This window comes from Falco naumanni, chromosome 10 (genome assembly GCF_017639655.2).
Source record: "Falco naumanni isolate bFalNau1 chromosome 10, bFalNau1.pat, whole genome shotgun sequence".
Classification (NCBI taxonomy): Eukaryota; Metazoa; Chordata; class Aves; order Falconiformes; family Falconidae; genus Falco; species Falco naumanni.
In genome coordinates this window covers 536,838-555,000 of record NC_054063.1, presented here as the reverse complement: position 1 = coordinate 555,000, position 18,163 = coordinate 536,838, and the positions used below count along the sequence as shown (strand labels likewise).

At 43.7% G+C, this 18,163-nt stretch overlaps 1 protein-coding gene across 4 annotated transcripts in view; it reads right to left on the bottom strand.

Moving 5' to 3' along the window:
- The window catches only part of OSBPL5 (oxysterol binding protein like 5), a 186,438-nt gene that overhangs the window by 60,708 nt on the left and 107,567 nt on the right, over positions 1 to 18,163 (bottom strand). For all 4 annotated transcript variants that reach the window (XM_040608711.1, XM_040608710.1, XM_040608712.1 and 1 more), the window contains 2 exons: positions 7,446 to 7,602; positions 1,312 to 1,385 (listed from right to left, as the gene is read on the bottom strand). In XM_040608711.1, coding sequence (XP_040464645.1) covers positions 1,312 to 1,385; positions 7,446 to 7,602 — 231 coding nt within the window. The remainder of the gene's footprint in view (positions 1 to 1,311; positions 1,386 to 7,445; positions 7,603 to 18,163) is intronic.

Sequence of the window (18,163 nt, the reverse complement as noted above, 5' to 3'; positions counted from 1 at the left end):
CAAGGGTTCTTCTTCTTTCAAACATACACCTGCAGGAGAGTAAATAGCAAGGCAGGCCCCGAGGCGGGCAAAACACAGATGAGCTATGCTTTCACCCAGATACGTCTCATAAATACATTCCTACCTTTACGTTCACCCTGCATCTCAGAAATCAGACTCCCTTTTGGACAGCATTTCAGTGCTCTGAGTTGTCCTGTCCAGAAAAAGTCCTTCTTCTTCATATTCCCAAGTCAGCTGGGAATTTAACACCACTCCTTGTACAGGCACACAAAACATCTGGTTTTAAAACAGCTTGCCAGGTCCCAGCAATAGCAAAGGACACGTACACGAGCCCTTGTGCTGCATACTGCCAGCGCTCCTCTCATCACCTTCTCCCTGTGCTGACCTCTGCCAGGGCACCCCAGCAGAACAACCTGCAAGTTCCAGGCAAGCACAGCCAAACCTATGTGAAGATGCAGAGCCTATTTTCATGTATTATAAGAAATCACTTGTCTGCTGCTGCTTCCTTCATGTTATATTTTCATTTCAGCTGGTGTCATTTGCATGTTATAGCTTCATAGCTGAATAAATTCAGTTAAAAATTTATTAACAGGCCTTGCTTCTATTTCCAGTTACCCTCCAGAAACATGTTAGGGAGCTGCAGCCAAAAAAGGCCTGTATATGAATCTTCAAAGCCAGATCTAATTTATGAAGTTGACTCCATCCCTACAGGAAATCAAACCCAGGCACTCCGTAACTCTAGATACAGAGCCAGGTTTTGAACACCCAGATCCAGACTCTTCAGATCCAGTTTTACCTCTCCACAACAGGCTGGATGGAAACACTGTGTTGAGGAAATGCTGGTCAGTTCACGTTCCTCTCCTGTTAAGACTAATTCCCAGTGTTCTCACCCAGAATCTCAATTCGTAGTTTCAGATGTTATGCACTAACTAAATATTACAATTTTCTCTTCCAAAACAATTAAGGTTTATGATTGCCTTGCTGATCAGGAACAGCAGGAGACACCTCTGCTAGCAAAATCAACCTTTCAACTGTAATTATTCATATCTAATTACACTACCAAATGAGGCCCAAATAAACAGGGTTCTGCAGTAGGTGCTATCAAGTCAGGGGAAAGTGTGGGCTTATCTGTCATCCCAACCATGCAAAACCACTAATTTTCTTTCTCTCAAAAAAATGCACACACAGTTACTGCAGGAACAGAGGGAGAGGATTTCTCAATGACTTTAAAAGTAAGACAGTAAGAATGATTAATAACAGCCTGAGAAGAAATGAAAGCAAGTCTAGGGATGGATCCCTATCCCACAGTACCTTGCTAACGGAGTTTGGAGTCTGTGGTGTCTCATCCTTCAGTGCTGATGGGCTGTTTGCTTCCACGTCTTTTCCTGCAACAAATAAATGTGATTCAGAAACAGAGGAATTGTGGGCAGAACCATGGCTACTCATGGCCTTAGAAGGGCTACTGCTAACAGCAAGCAAGAGAAGCTGTCATGAGCAGAAACAGGCACACAAGGGTCACAGAGAGGGATCCTGCAAAGCTTGAAATAACCCACATGTGTGGGCTGTGCAACAAGTACCGCTTAAAAGTTAGGGCTCAAAACTTCGTGGTAAACCAACATAGCGTTGCAAAGTCCAGCATATGAAGGCTGGGAAAAAAACAGAAATAAAGTTGCTTAATGCATCCTTAATCAGCTCCCTTCTGTGTCTGTATTATGATGCAGTCTTTAATTACGTTACTACAGTCTGTTCTTTTCTTACAAACCCCATGACTTATTCAATGTAAATAATAAATGGAATCCAGTTAATAAGCAGTTATTCAATATATTATCCTCCTTGGTCAGTATCTGGCAACTATACACAGATGCATTTGGTAGCATGCTTTGTTTGACAAATAATAACCATGATCATAAAACATTACAGAAGATAGAACATAATCTAGACACAATCAGTAAAACAAAATAAAAAAAGCCCTGCAGAAGTTCAATGTATTCTGACCGTTATTTGTTAAAATAAGAAACATTTTCAATTAACAAGTAGTATTTATGAACACTATGACATTTTCCAATCATTATAGAGAAATATTTCCACTACCCAAATACGCGGAACCTGCAGTACATTCTACACATTATGTACTAGTATGAGTGTGTGTAGTCCTAGTCCAAGCAATAAAATGTAATGACAGATTCTGTTCTTTTTGCCAACTGTAATCATGTCCTTACAGTACAAGAAGGCATAGAGCTTCTATTAACAAAAAAAGCCAAAAAATGGCATCTGATGAGATTGGGTAACAATGACTATCTTGTCACTAAAGAGCTAATTTGCAATGTAGTTTTCTTCTCAAAATTGTTAGCAATCAGAGCTTCAGAATACTGGATGCAGTAAAGAACCACCGAGACAGTGAAATATAATCCATTTGTAGCACACTGCAGGCATGGGAACTGTTAAAAATGCTTTTAGACATTGTGTGGGCCAGTCTTGGAAACATTACCAAATCCAAAACCAGCAAGGGAAAATCCTGATTCTCCTGAAGACAGCAGAAGTTGTCACAGATGTGTCAGAAGCCACAATGTCTCCTGGAGTTTTCAGAGCAGCCATTTAAAAAAACTAAGCATCACTAGAAAAGCCTGCCACAGAAGCTTACTAAAAAATAAAATATCCTCACGGTCATGTTTCTGTACTTCCATCATGGGACACATGAGAGAACAAGCATGTCCCATTATAACTGGAGCTGCAACCGTGCTACAAGGTTTCACTGGTTAAGAGACACGACAAAAACCATGCTCTTTTAACAGGCATTAACAGGCAGCTTGGTGTATCAGCTCTTAAATTTAAGAAAAGGCTTTGTGGGACACCTGCCTCTAGAAGGTGTTCAGCTTTTCACACGATGACCCAGGATGGTGGAGCTTTCAGATGTGGTGCTCACCCATGGCATAGTGCCGCGCTCTGCCACGGGCATGCAGCCACCTGACACAGAGCAAACGCTTCCAAGGCTGGGAGAAGAGGGACAGCGCGTGCATCGCGCACGTGGGGAACTGAGGCAGAGGAAGGACCTACGCAGTCACACAGGAAGGCAGTGTACCAACAGGGAACTTGTATCCTAACCTAGTTTCTTAACTTTCACTCCTCCCCTCGAAACACTGCGCCCTAAATAATGCACTCGGAAACCTAACGCCCACCAGCAGGAGAAAATCGCGAGCCGCTGGGTATCTGACAGTCCCCTCGTACTACCATGACAAGTGAGATGGCCATAAGCACAGCTGCGCGTGGATTAGGACCTGGACCTCCACACTTTTTCTTTCTCTGATGGCACTTTCCTCTCTACAGCCCCCACTCCCTTGGCAGAAGCAGAGGTTGGAAATAAACTCCCAAAGCCATGGAGCTGCTGCACTGGTTTCCCACAAAGAGCTTTTTCTGCGCGTGTATGAGAAATGAAAGTTTGAGTAAAGTTAATGGGAATCAGCTGCTGCTGCCTGCTCCAAGGGAATGGTGCCTATTAATGTAACAGAATTCACATCCATCCTTTATTATGTCTAATTTCTTAAAGAAAGCTTAACTTCAAGCTGGTATCCATACAAAAAGCCTGGACGTAAGAGATTTCCGCCTTTTCTCAGTAAAACACTTAGAAGGGTTTGCCATCTGAACAATGAGATTTTCGCTGTTCCTGAGGTTCTGTACCATCACGCTCACACAGTATTATGAAAAACGGGAACATGCATCTGTTCCCTCTTTTACCAGTGTTTGTGAGATGTTTACGGAGCAGCATGTACTAGTTTCTCACTCGTTAAGCCTACTGGCGCTTGTAAGGGAAAGGCTGTTTTTTGGAGAAGAGCTAACTTTGCTGTTTGCTGTCTCTCTCAAGCAGACTTGTGGCAGCCATGCAGAAGGACAGTGCCAGCCCTTGTCTGCAAAGCAAACTTCATTGTGCAAGTTTCTCAAAAACCTGCACACATACTTAAGTGCCCAGAAAGCCCAAAAGTGGGAGTCCCACCCAGAGAACAACAGACACATCCACCTTGAGAAAATAAATAGGAAACCACATAAAAACTTAAAAGAAGCTAAATATTAACTAGCTACAGAAGCTGGAGTTTTTATCTCCCTGACCAAGAAAACGTAATGCCCACAACAGAAATAGAGCTGAATCTCTCCTGACTTAAAAGTGCTGGCTGATAGCAGGGCATGCAAAGAAGGGTCCTCCACAAAGTAGCCCAAAAGTTTTGCACCAAACAATGAAAAAGATTTTGGGAAGAGAATCAGTGGTGCTTATGGAAACAGCCTTCATTCACCACATTGTGAAGAAAAGTGCCAAGACTCCAGTCTTACGGTTACAGAGTAGAATTACCAATACCTTCTTTTATCCCATTACTGTCATGCACAGGAAAAGCAAATACTTAGTTCCTTTGCAGAACAGTAACTATTCCTTTTCTTTTGTTTGCTGCTGGGCATCAATCCTACAAGTGCATTTGCTTTTCCCCTTTATAAAGGATGATACAGCAAGCATGACCAGTAACAATAGGGAGTAAAATTACTGGGTTATTGAGGAAATCATGATTAACTCCATGCAGCATGAACTGTTATTTTATAGGCTTTCTGACAAAGGATCTGGACAACTACAAGATGAAAAACAGGCTCTGATGTGTGGCAAAATTATCGCAAATAAAACCTGTCACTGCTGTAAATATCTGCCACATAGCCTAATGTGTACACCAGACTGAAATTTAGTTCCATGAATCTATCACAGTAAAATTCCCTTGTCCATGAAAGCACAACTCTTAGGATGTAGACAAGCTAATTTGAATTTTTATTTAAAGACACTGTGTGATCTCACAGCCTAGTCAAAAAGAGAGATTCTCTAGAAGTTCTTTTAGCTACTCCCCCCCCAAATTGCCTACCCTCCTAAAGAGGAAATGGAAAAAGATTCTCTCTCCTTATTGCTAAGCGAAAGACAGATACAGGCAAGGAACATGAATTCATGTCTCTCTAGTTTGTGAACTTCCCTTTATAGAGAAATGTCTTCCTCACATTTCTTTTAGTTACCAGAATCACTAGCATTTTTTTATGCAAGCAAGAGGCAAAAAGTCTGACATGTTATTCCAGATACTGCCCTCTGCATTTCCCATATGCTCCCTTCAAAAAAATCCTCTCAACGAACTGAATGTTCATAGCATAGCTTGCCTGAGGTGTGAAGTCTGTCACTCACTTCTCACTGAATTATTTACTTGCACACCTTCATTGTTGGAGGGCTCATCCTAAGTGTTGGCGCTGTGAGACCTGCAGCTCCAGCCACCTCACGACCCACCACATTTCTGGCAGGAAATCACTGGGCTTTGCTGCCCACAGCACCCATGCAACACCATCAGCCCAGTGCGCTTGTAAAGAAAACTGCTGGGGTCAGGCAGCAAAACACAGACCACTGGAAAAGCCTCAAAACCTGAAAACTCACATAAAATATAACAGAGAGAAATAGGGGACAGAAATATGGGATGCAACTTATGAGTGTAGACCTGTGGCTTATCTGCGGTGACAGCAACATCCTTAAGAGCAATGGGAGAAGGTGGGGGGAAGCACGTGTGGCTCAGAGGAAAAGGAGCAGAAGCAGCAGCAAAGGACTGAAAATAAAGCCCATCATGGGAAACAGCCACTGAATGTGAAGAATGACAGTTACTTCTTATGGGAAATGTGAGGAAAACAAAGAGACAAGGCAGTTCTGTGGGGAAGAGAAAAGAAATGAAAGGAGTTAAAAAAAATATAAGGACAGACTTCTGCAAGAAATTCCCTGGCTGAAGCAGTAGCTTCTGTTTGTTTAAAAGAGATATTCTCTCCTTTACGAACTCTTTTGCCTATGCTCTTTTTTCTTTGCAATAAAGAGGGCTACTGCCCTCACTGATGGCAGTGCTGGAGGTTACTCAGGAGAACTGTGCAGCAGAACAAAAGGTCCAGCGTAGCTCAAGGCATTTGTTCTGCTCAGCCCAGCAAAGGCTGTTTGGTCTGGCTGCCAGCAGGGATCAAGGAGAAACAAGGAGATGGGGGAAGCTGAGGCAGAAACAAACTCTTCCAGCTACCTCCTCCGTGCTGAAACTCTCACCTTTTCCTGGTTTGTGAAAGATCACAGCTCTGTGAGGAAGTCAGTAACTTGTTTAGCACTGAAAATGCTGGTAAGAACTCAAGAATGGGCAAACTAAGCTATGGCTCTCCATCTCCCCAAAGCAAGGGGAAGTGACTATAGCCTGAAGAATCTGCTCTCCAGCTCCCAAGGATGGCAGAAGTGAAACAGCTGGTTACTTACCACTCATTTGTACAGACTGTAATTACGGGCAGCTAGCTGTTCAGAAGTCCCTACGGGTTTGAAGTGTATGAGATTTCAGGTGTCCCATTTGAAGTTGCTTTCAAATTGATTACCAAAAGGTTGCTGAAGCTTCCAGTGACCTCAGTGACAGCCGGGATTAGTCACACTGCTGAAAATAGGCTCCCCATTGCCTTGAAGCAGACACTCACAAATAGAAATACCTGCAAAGTCAGAGGCCCTTGAATCCTTTGCACTTAGAGACAATTAGCTCAGGAAACTCAGACCTGGTTTTGCTCTGCATCTGCAAAGCCCAGAGAGTCTGTCAGGTGTTACATCTATATGAACACCGAAACCTTTTGACAGAATCTATGGTTTTTCTCTAGATAGCAGTGTTTTGAGAGCTCCCAGAGGTGCTCTGAGGTTTGATTATTTAGCACTGACAATTGCAGCTGCAAATGACAGCTCTACGTATTGGTGACTGCTCCCTGAAGCACTTGTTTACAGGCTGGAATGGAAGCATTGTTTGCAGACTGCAATCAAGGAAAGACTTGAATGCTTATTGTGAGCAACAAATTCTGAAAGAATGAAATGAGCTCTATTTCCCTCAGCAAGGGTGCTAGGAAATTAAAAACAAAAAAAGATGCGAAGAGAACGCATAAAGCCAATCTGCCATTCACCACAACCTGCCAAGATTCCTGGTACTTGTTGTGCTTGTAGATATTTACAGACCGTTAACCACTGAAAGTCTGGTTTTGTAATATTTATCCTGGGCTTTAAACCTGAACAGGGAAACCTGCCATTAAACACCTGCAACTGGGGCCAGTAAATCTTAAATGAGTCCGATGCTTAGGGTGAAACACATCAAGTGCCTCGAAGTGGAAGCACCAAAAACATGAGTCATTTTTTTAAGTGTGAGGCCACGCAGCGTTCAAACAGTTTGGAACCCGAACTCTACCAGCCGCCGTGCCCAGGAAACGCTATGGCAATGAAAGCCCAGAGGCAGCGCCGCAAAAGCAGCACTGTCTGCGATCCACCTACGCTGCAGCAGCTTCTCTCTCTCTCACACCAAGGCGTTTCTCTGTTTCCCAGCAGCACACTGAAGTACCTACTTGCAGTCAAGCACCCGACACGCTACTTTCTGCACTGACACACCGAAACCAACCTGGGCTGAGCGGATAGATGTCATTGTCGGCCCCGAAGAACAGATTGCGTGTCAGCTTGCGCGGATCAACCTTCTGCGGGGTGGACGAGGCTGGACAGAGGGAGAACCTGCGGCGAAGAAAGTTCTCCTCCTTCATGGCATGAGCTGTGGGGGTTTTCTGAAAAGGATAGAAGTAACAGTTCAAGACACAGGAAATCAAAGTTTCACACCCAGATGACTCCACTGCTTCAAAGCTGCCTAATCCTATGTAGCATGCCAGATCTTTTTATAGAGTGCCAGAAGGCTACGCAGGGAAAAAAAGAAAGTGCTATTAGTTTGAAGCTACAATTACTGATTTGCTGACTCCCAGTATTTGCAAACTGCAGGGAAGCAGGACACTGCTCCTTGGTGATTCCAGGCAGTATAACACCCTCCTGCCTACAAGGATCTATCTAGGGTAACAGCTACTTACTGTTTGTATCCAGAGCACAGTGGCTAAAATTCACTTTTAATTATTATTATATTTTTTAGGTTTTGGAGTCTCTTTCATACATGTAACTCCGTTGGTGTCAGCAGAGTCACACCATCTCCACAAAAAACTGCACTTAATCTGAGCTGCATAGAGGAAGACCAGCTGCACAGGCTTGCAGAACAGCAAGCAGAGATAACACCGGTGTCACTCCCTCCCTTATTTCCAATTACACATACAAATAATTTTAGTTTTCATTAAAATAGCATTTAGATCAGCCTTGCAGTTTGATGACTAAGATAAACCTTGCTGCTCTGTGAGGGTAAAGAACAGCAGCTGCCTACCCAAAAGCCTCCCTGCACCCCCGCAGAAGAGCCCGGTGGTACTGTGCTCTCTACCACCACGTGGCTAATGCATTAGACTATCCTGGCTGGAATTAAAGGTTTCTTTTATACCCACCCAACAAGCAGTTCTTTCTTACCCGTTACAAACAGATATTATGACTGTCTCCTTTCTGAGTAACAAGCGTTACTCTCTCCCCCTGTGCAGCCAGAGGCAGGGCCCTTACGAGCAGTAAGAAGCATTAACCCAGCCTTTGGGTGGGCATTACAGACCACAGCGTCTGCTGCTCCTCTCACTTTACCTACCACAGTAACTGTGGTAAGAAAACCCCTTTAGGATGGCACACGTCTCCTGAAAAGAGACGCCAAGTTTTCCCAACTTTTTTTTAAGCTACTAGGAAAACAAAGGGAAAGAAGTTGCCCAGAGTCACAGTGTTCAAGAAGGCAGGACCAGGATGCATGCAAGGGGATCTGTGTGGCACTTGGTTGAAAATGGGCTGATGATGGGCTAGAACACCCTGCCCCGCCGTTCCTGCTCCCAGTATCAGCCTGGTGCCTGTGCTGGCCCAAACACCCCAGTGTAACGGGGAACCGTCAGTGGCCTCTTGGCGCTCAGCCTTCACAGCTGAGACACTGCACAGGAGGAAGGACGCAATGACCATGTCCCAGTGTAGAGAAACTCCTCTCGGGTTTTATCTGAGCTCTGCCCCTCCACCTGCCCTGCTAATCCTTGTAGAAGGCAGTCCCAATGTGTCAGGTTTTGACATTTTTTTAAAAATGTATTTACACAGCAGGCTGCATCAACTATATAAACTACCAACGATTTACAAGGCAAGAGGGAATCTGCTCCTTCTTTCCTGCAAGAGATGGCCTCAGTGCCCAAGAGTTTAATTTGATCTAAACGAGTCTGGACTCCAACAATCAGCATGGGTTACCAAAACCACTCTGAGCAGCACGTCTTTCTGAACCCAGCTCACCGTGCTGGGATAGGTGAGCCATCAGATGTGAGGGTCTGTGACAGCCAAAAAGGGGCTAATGGCTAGCAGCCAGGGCTAGCCTGAGAATGGGACTCCCCCAGGCCACACACCTGCAAAGTGAAGGTGATACACGTCCCTTGCTGGGCCTGCGTCATCCACGCAGGGTGACTTACGGTCTGTGCAGTGCTCCGAGGACAGAACGTTCCCCGAAAGCCCTACGTGTTATCAAGGCCCCCTCGGTGAAGTGGCTGTAAGACTACAGATTCGGCAGCAGCACTTCACCCTAACCTGCACACAGCTCTGGGAGAAAGGCTTTGCATTTGAGCACCGAGACACGCCAGGCTGGATGGGGCTGCACAGCCAAACCCGTCACACAGCACCTCACGCAAGGCTGTTTCAGGTTGAGGACATGTGCTGACAGCTGGGTGAAACGGGTGGCTGCAGCGCTTTCCACTCGCCGCTGCCCTGCCCCCCCCGTCAAATCGACTGCCCAGCAAAATCGCCCTACAAACATACATCCAGGCTCAAAAAGTCCCCAGGTTCCCACCGCAGCCAATGACACCTCTGAAGCAGCAGGTAACTTATGTACCTAACATCTAGCAATGTAAATAACCTCTTTTTTGCATAGATACTCTTGACTGCCTACAGCTGGGTGCAGAGAATTTTTTTTTTTAAAAAAGCTAACTTTAAAAAAAAGCGAAGAGAGAAAGGAGGAAAATGCAAGTAGTTACATGTCTGAAAGCAAAATATTTTAAAATAATCCAGGTCTAAATAGCTCTGTTTGGAATGCTAACACTGAGCTATTTTCTGCTCTTGTTCCCAGAAAGGCCATCTCAATTTTCCGCCTCTGGAACTGCTCGTAAGCGGCTTGGAGCAAAAGCAAATCTGTGGGATACTCTCCCCAAAAAGCAGTGACCCAGCAAGGCCGAGCCAATTGCGCAGGAAGGCGTTCAGAAATCCCAGGTCCATCCAGTGGAAAGCAGGCTGGGGAACAAGTTACAAACATAAAATATCTGTCCATCCAGCTCTTACGCCCTGCTCTCATGGTGGAGACTCTTCTTGACAGGGCAACAGAAAGGGTGCATTTAGCATCATTTCATCTCAGCAATTACACAAGCCACATCAGTGGAGAACTTCCAGCCAGCTTACACTGCTGTTGGTGGCAAACCCCCTCCAGACACTGGAGCCAGAGCAGGCTGTATACCAGATCAGACCTACCAGGACGGAATTTCTTTCAACTGCTGCTATATTTACTACGCAGAGAGTGCCGTGCTCTGATTTCCCTCACCTATTATTGCACACTATTCAACCACGAGATAACTGACAGAGTTATTGTGCTGATGCTCTGTTGTTCTCACGCTTATTTAAGCCATGGCCTTGACAGCAAGAAACCTGGATGCCTTGTTCAAATGGGGAACAGCCACTGCGCCACAACAAAGGAAAAAGACTTTTTTCTTGAGTCCATAATTTGCTCTTGCTATTCTCTTATAAATCTTAATATAAACTTGTGGCAGCAGCTCACCTCTTTCTGACCACAAAGATCAATTTGAGTAATTTCCTCTTAACTGGATCCTTTTTGTCAGAAGGCCTCCAGTGACCCAAGCTCCCAGAGAAGCAGCAGCAGCGATGTGTCTGTCGGCCACACACACGCAACACAACCATGCAACACACCACGTCACCAACATCCCAGGCTGTTTTTCAAAGGTCACCTAATCTTGCATTGCTCCAGCTCACAGGCATAGATCCTTCCTACATTTGACCCTCATCCAGACAGGCTCTTATGCCATGCGCATTGTCATAGGCTTCACTCCAACTAGAACCTGCTCTGACAGCAGCAGAGCCTCTCATTGAGTGCACTATATGGTATGCACCACTTCAACATACTTCTCCTTTACTTTGGGTAAAAGAGAAGAAATACTGGCCTGCAGTTCATTCTACGAGATTGTACCATCTTTTCGGTTAACTTGGAATTTTTTCAGAGAAAGACTGAGATGGACAGACTCAGCCTACAAGATTTCACCTTATTCAGTGCAAAGTGCAGCACGAAATCAGAGAAAAGAACTTTTTTTGTATTCTGGGGTTCTTCTATACATCACCTTTTTTCTTGGTGGGAGAAAATGTAGTTCACAGTATTAAGATTCTATAATACACGCGAAATATTTGGCTTGGTTTCCAAAGGATATCTCTGTATGTGTCTGCATCCGTATGTATGCTGTTCTATCCTCCCTCCCACCCAATGCCTTTTGTACCATTGGCAAAAGTCAAGGAAACCCAACAGGTGTTAGAAAACCTGAAAATACTAGCTTCTTAAAAGTTATGTGAGAATCAATGCCTAAAGAATGGAGGGAAACTGCATTGTTGCCCTCTGAAAGAAGGGTAGTACTACGAACCCAGCTATTAACAAATACCATCCAATATAAGCCACAAATCCATAAGAAAATCAGGCTTCATTAGCTCATTTATTCAGAGAGCTCCTTGTTCTGTCTGTCCGTAAGGGTCTGCCTGCCCAAACTGGCTTCAAATTACACAAAGTTCGTGCGAGTTGTAGGGGATGCTGAACAGTAGATGGCAGGGGCAATTTTCTGAAGGGATGTAACAGGAAGGTGGAAAGTGCACACAGCATTTTTCACAACAGGGATTTTTAGACACCTAAATAATCCAGCCTCTGCCCAGAATCACCTGTGTGAGACAGGAGGGTGTGAAGGTTTTGAAGAATATAGCCTTGTACTATATCTACTTTTATACCATTAATGCATAATTATCTAGAAAACACATAAAAACTCACTAGTGATGAAGTACTTGTTAAGAAATATGCAACCGTCGAAGAAACACTTCTAGACATAAGTGCCTTTGAGCCTCAAATCTTCCATGGACGATTTGAAGGCAACTTTGTTGTGAAACTCAAATCTACTTCTAAATCAGTATTTTGGAGGTTACTTCAGGACATGGCAGGTGCTTCACAGAAACCAGTTCCGTGGGGGCTTGGGGAACAGAAAGAAGGTAAAAATCAAAACTGGGCCAGAATTGCAGAAGGCCAAAAATTGCCATTATTTTACCAAACCACTTATGTAATACAAAGCAATAAATTTCAACCACTGCTCCTGTGTTCCCTCCAAATCTGGTAGACAAGATGGGGAAATCGCCCTAGAAAGACATCATGTGTTGATGTGGAGATGCCAACATGCAGAATCCATAAGCTCCCTTAGGAAGCTAATCTCATTGCAAAAAATCTTCAGTCTAGCATTAATTTACTGCATTAATTTCTCTGGATGTTAGTAATCTTGGTAGATTAAAGTGCCCTTAGGTTTGCAGTACAGGTCATTTCTGGCCTTCTATTCTGTGCTTTTGATCATAAAAATGAAGGAGAGGTAATACAGAGAGTACAGAGCCACTAAACAGTATTTTTCAGGATTGCCCCTTTTGTATTCACAGCTCTCTAAGCACTAGTGGGCTGTTAAACACGGGCTGCTAGCCAGAGCTTAAATAGGAATAAATAATTCAGCAGCAAGAAATAAACTCCTTGCTTAACCCTGTCTTTGAGACTACTTTATCTTTTAAAAATGAAAAATACAGGAGAGTATGCATCAAACCCCCATGCGACACAGGACAATAAAAGCGGTGGGTGAACTTAACAGGGTGCAGTTGCCTAATGGGACTTTCACTTCCAGGCAGCTTCAGGAACAGCCAAGGAAAGAGCAACAGGCCAAGAACAAAAATTATTTTATCAGCAAACCTCGTGGCTGCCATTAAACCAAATGGGAAATGCCAGCACCTTCTTCTTCTGGCACTGGACCCATTTTGGGTGAAGGCAGCGACTAATACACTTACAGATGATCAGTGCTGGTGCAGCGATGCCTTTCACGTGGCTGCTCTGCATTTTGTGCCTTCCGTGCTTGGTGGGAAGACAGGGCAGCTTTCGGCTTCAGGCTCGAGCCTCTTGGGGATGGAATCTTCCTGGTTCCATCTTTAAATCTGCTAAGTTCCCGATATATAATTACCACACAACTAAACACTGGGCAGACATTATGCTGCCCCTACCCTTTGCAAACTAGTGGGTAGGTTGGTTTGCTTACTCTCACTTCCAGCATTTCAAAATAGATTGGAAATATGCACATTTCTATAAGGAGTTAATTAGGGGTTCCGTATCGTCAGAAGGCTGTGCAGGGGAAGGGCGGTGGTGATGTGTGTGCTCTTAATTTATTCAAAGCTTGTCTCAAACAACCTTCTCTTTTTCTGGTCACTAACCATTTCCCAGAAATCAAATTAAACCATATTTTGTATTCACAGCAGTCATTCACTCCAGAATCTGCATCAATAAGGAAAACTAAATCTGAAGATACTGACGCTTCCTGATTCAATTAATCATGAGGAGGTAAAAATTTCATGAATGAAAAGAGAAGGCAAATTGTTAGCAGATACATTTCTAGCTATTACTGCCCTAAGTATTCAACAAGGAAAAACAGCAGCACAGATCCTCAGCAAAGGTAAATTAATAGTCCAGTGGTGCACTGGTGATTTACAACAGCTGAAGAACTACAATCAATTCAGAAATTCTTGTGAAATCTGTTTCTGGAAGCTATTCCTAAAACACCTATTTATAAGACAGGTAATTGGACAACCAACCCCCTACTAACAGGTCAATAAAACCTGATACAGTGAAAAGTGCCTGCGCAGGCAATTTTTTTTCTCTACTCCATCCACGGTTTTGGTTAAGGATATGGCCAAACATACATAGTACAGCTGACACCGAATGTTTTGGGCTCTCATGCTGTCAGCTGGAACCTGAAGCAATGAAGCTTCACAATATCTGTCAGCTATTTCCCAGAACTACTTGGGTCAGCTGTTTCTCTGTGCTGCTGGCAAGGGGACCTTTCCTCACCAGGGGTGGTCCTCAGTATGTTCCCCCTAGACCATGTCCTGCTCTGCTGGAGCCCAAACCAGCTCCAGCAGCACGATGAAGCACCACTCTTTCAATCCTTCATGCACTCCAGATGAAAACACCAAAACACTAGTACTGCAGGAGTGCTCCAAGTTTAAGGAATGCTATATCCTCTGCTGCATGCCATGTTACTCAGTCCAGGCTCGAAAATCAAATAATATGGGTTTGCGATGACACCCAACTGCAACAATGGAACGTTATAGAAAGCTAAAGCTACAGACAGCTTTATTAAGATTATATGCAACAGGACGGATTTCTCTCAGCTGCTTTAGCAAGCTCAGGAGTGTGGCCAGTTCATCCTTACAACCTAATTCAAAGCTCACATGCCCTGCAGAGTCCTTAAAGCTGCCTCTCGTGTGCTGGTTTTGTGGAAGTTGCCTACCACAGCCACCCCCAGCAATCTGCTCTTGCTTTCTCTGAGAACAACCATCTCTTTCTATTGCCTTCTGCTTCTCTGCCTGCCTTTTCCTGCACTGGCCAGTAGTAATCAGGAAACAAAAGTATTTCCTCCCTTAATTCTCTGTAAGATGCCTTGATTAACGTTTCCTTTGTATACACGAGAACATTGGCAGCTTTAGGCACACCATCAGCACTTACATGCATAATCTTCTCAGAACAAATCTCTCTCTACGGTGAGCGTTATGTACAAAGACCACAAACAGAACAACTACAGGCAAAACCAGGCACTGAATGCCTACGCTAAGAAAAAAACATCCCAGACCATTTGTTTGGGGGATCCCGAATTAACTCAGGACTAATAAACTTGAAGGTAGGGTCACAAAGGGCAAAACATTTTTATTTGACATGTAGGAAAACCTCATCTCTAGAATAATCTCTGGTTTGGATGAACATCACCTGTGAGCAAACAGCAGCCCATCACTAAAGCCATGTTGTGTTTGGGAAAAGGATCACTGCAAGCTTATGGCTTAGAAATCACCATTGTAATAAACATGAAATACACAATCCTCGTGTGTTTTTTTGTCTTAAAACACTTGCAATTTACTCTGTAAACATTATGCTAGCGATTTTTCTGACTAAGAATATTGAGCGGGTCATCAAATGAATGCTTAATGATTTTTACATCCACCTCCTCTGCCCTTTAAGCTGTAAATTGATTGTTATGCAGAAGGCTATTAATTTAACACAGCATATTAAATTTCCTACTACCACTGAGGGGCTTCTCCTGATTTGGCAATTTCACTGGTCTTTCCCCTTGCTAACGGCATAGATCATACCTCACTTGCTGTAATTACAACTAGTACATCAATTATTTCCCCAGTAACAGCAGGTGCATGCAGAATTGATGCTTTTACCCATACTACCAGAAGGATGAGAAAGTCCTCAGCGCCCAGTGAAAGGCAGGAACAAGCACCTTACCTGCACACCTTTGTCTTAGTCCCTTCAAAATACGATTTACTGAAAGTAAAGCGTATTTTGCATAAACTCCTTTAGGCCCTGATTTCTGAAGGCATCTCTACTGAGTAAAGCTCATCAAAGGTATTTTCTTGAAGCACCAATCTATGCAGAAGGGTAAGGTGCTTTCATTGAATCCTCTTCAGCCCTTTAATCCCATGTTCTAATATATTCAACTGAAGATGACCAAAAGGTAAATCACACCTGTTAAATATACATGAAGCAACTGAACGTTTATCCGTCTTACAGAATTTTTATTTAAAGTTTACCATTATTTGTTACTGATATCTCTAGTTAGCATTCTTTTAGGTAGGAAAACAAAGCCAAAATGCAGATTAGCAGACTCCCCACCAAAACATAATGTACAAGCACATGTGGAATGTATAGGAAGAAATGTGCCATCACAGATCACCATTGATTTCCTGATGCAGTTTTCGTTAACACATTAGCCAAGAAATTCCAGTAAGGATCCACTTTGAAACAAACTCAGGAACCAGATCTCTGCCTCTAAATTTCTGTTTATCTAGAAATATTTATACTTCTTTAAAAGCTTTATATAGATGACACAAGGATTCATCTGGCTATCATAGCTGCTTCTTGGCAGCGAACTCAAAAGGCTGTTGGAGATATACGTACATCAAAATTAAGGTACAAGCGCAACTTGGGCACACATACATAAATTACCCTTGGGCTACCTAGCTGGAGTGGGGCTAACTGTGTGGGCTACAGTAGTAAGGCATGCAAGGCAGGCTAGGAATTATACCTGAGAAATCAGACAAGCACCACAGGGGCAGATCATTCTGAAATCCATGCTGATGTCTGCTACTGAGCAAGCTTGTTCAAGTAAGCAGATAAGAGTCACCATTACACCTCACCGGCAATACAGACGCCCCTTGAATCCTTGCTGCTTGTGCTGCGAGTGTGGGCACAGCGTCTGGCCAGCCTGCAGCGGTTTGGCAGCACGTGCCCAAGCCAAAAGGCAATGCTCCCTTTGACCTCCATGGGTGTGAGGCTCGGGCGCAGACACGGTATTACGAAATTCAATATAAAGAATATTAGGCCCAAAGGTCAAAACACTGGCTAGATGACTCAAAAAATCCCCACCTGAAAAGCAGATTTGAAGTGCTCTGCATCCTTTTCATTGTAGTTATTAGTACTGATAGCTCATACACCACTGACGTTTTTTGTTTGAGGCACACTGAACACAGTATCTCCAAGCCTGAGCATTTCAGGGACCAAGTCTCTGAGTCCCATGAACAGTATTAATGAGTTGCATAATGGTAAACCACATCCACCTTTGACACATTAAGCTTTCCAGTAATTATCCATAACTCAGTACACACACTACTTGGAGAACGGTTATCCCACAGCCCCCTGTGCCCTGAAGTTTTTACGCATGCTAATTGTTAGTAATAACCTCCGATGTCCTCCCATACAATCCTTTAAACTGTAGCTGACTACATAAGCAAACAACTTTTTAATAACCCGGTTTTTCTAGTGGTACCTTAGGGATTAGAGATGGAATCACTGTGATAGGCCTTGGGAAGAGGGAGCCTGTCCCTGCATGGCACCTGCCATCCCCACTGCCGGCAGGAGGGCTCCAATGAGCATGGCCCTTTGCAGGGAGCGACAGGACTTGGGATAAGTCCAGGGCAGTGAGGGAAATATGCTATCAGGTACATGGAAATGTAAGTAAGAAATTCACTTAGTTGTTTTAGCTAAAGCCACCGGAGATTTAAAGCCAATGCAAGAACACATTGCTTTGGACAGCTGTGTAGTTACATCATTTGCGAGCAATCCACATCTTCAAGGTCAATTCTTGCCTCGATATTTTTCTTTAAGAAGAACATATTAAAAAGCATCATTACAGCCTCATACCACTATCTAAATCACATAATGAGATCATATTCCCTTTTAATGGAAGGATCTTACTTCAAGCTTTAATGACATTTAAAAAACCCAGACGACTGCATGTCTCAATGATGGCCTTCTACGATATCCACCTCTGCCTTTATATAATTAAATCTAGAAAAGACTGTGCCTTGGGGATACACTCCCACCACACAACTACTAGGAAATACCAAGCTAATTTTAAGACCTGCTTTCATGCTTGATAGCGTCCCCCTGACATTATTCCCTTGTTCGTGAAATATTGCCCCCGTGTAACAAAGTAAAACAAAATCAGACCTCTATCTCAAGTCTTGCTGAGCTATTTTCAGACTCAATCTCAACAGAGAACTTCAGCAGTAAGGCAAAGGCAATGGCAAGAAAGGGTGTTTACAAACCATCTTAGAGGTGCAGTTCAATTCCACAAAGATTTTCCACAATCAGTTCCAGATTATTTATGTCATGAGCATCCACCATCCCAAACACATGCTCACAAAGAACCAAAGGGACAATATCCTAAATGCAGAGACTTTTAGATTAGTATATTTCTACCTTGACATCCTGTATAAGCACAAACTATACTTGCACCCAAAGGCTCTGACCCCAAGACCACTAAATTATAGCTGACCTGGCTCATCTGCTTCTGAAGAACAGCTAAGCAATGGAGAAATGACCACATCCCACAGTGCTCAAATCACGCTGAATTTTCTGCT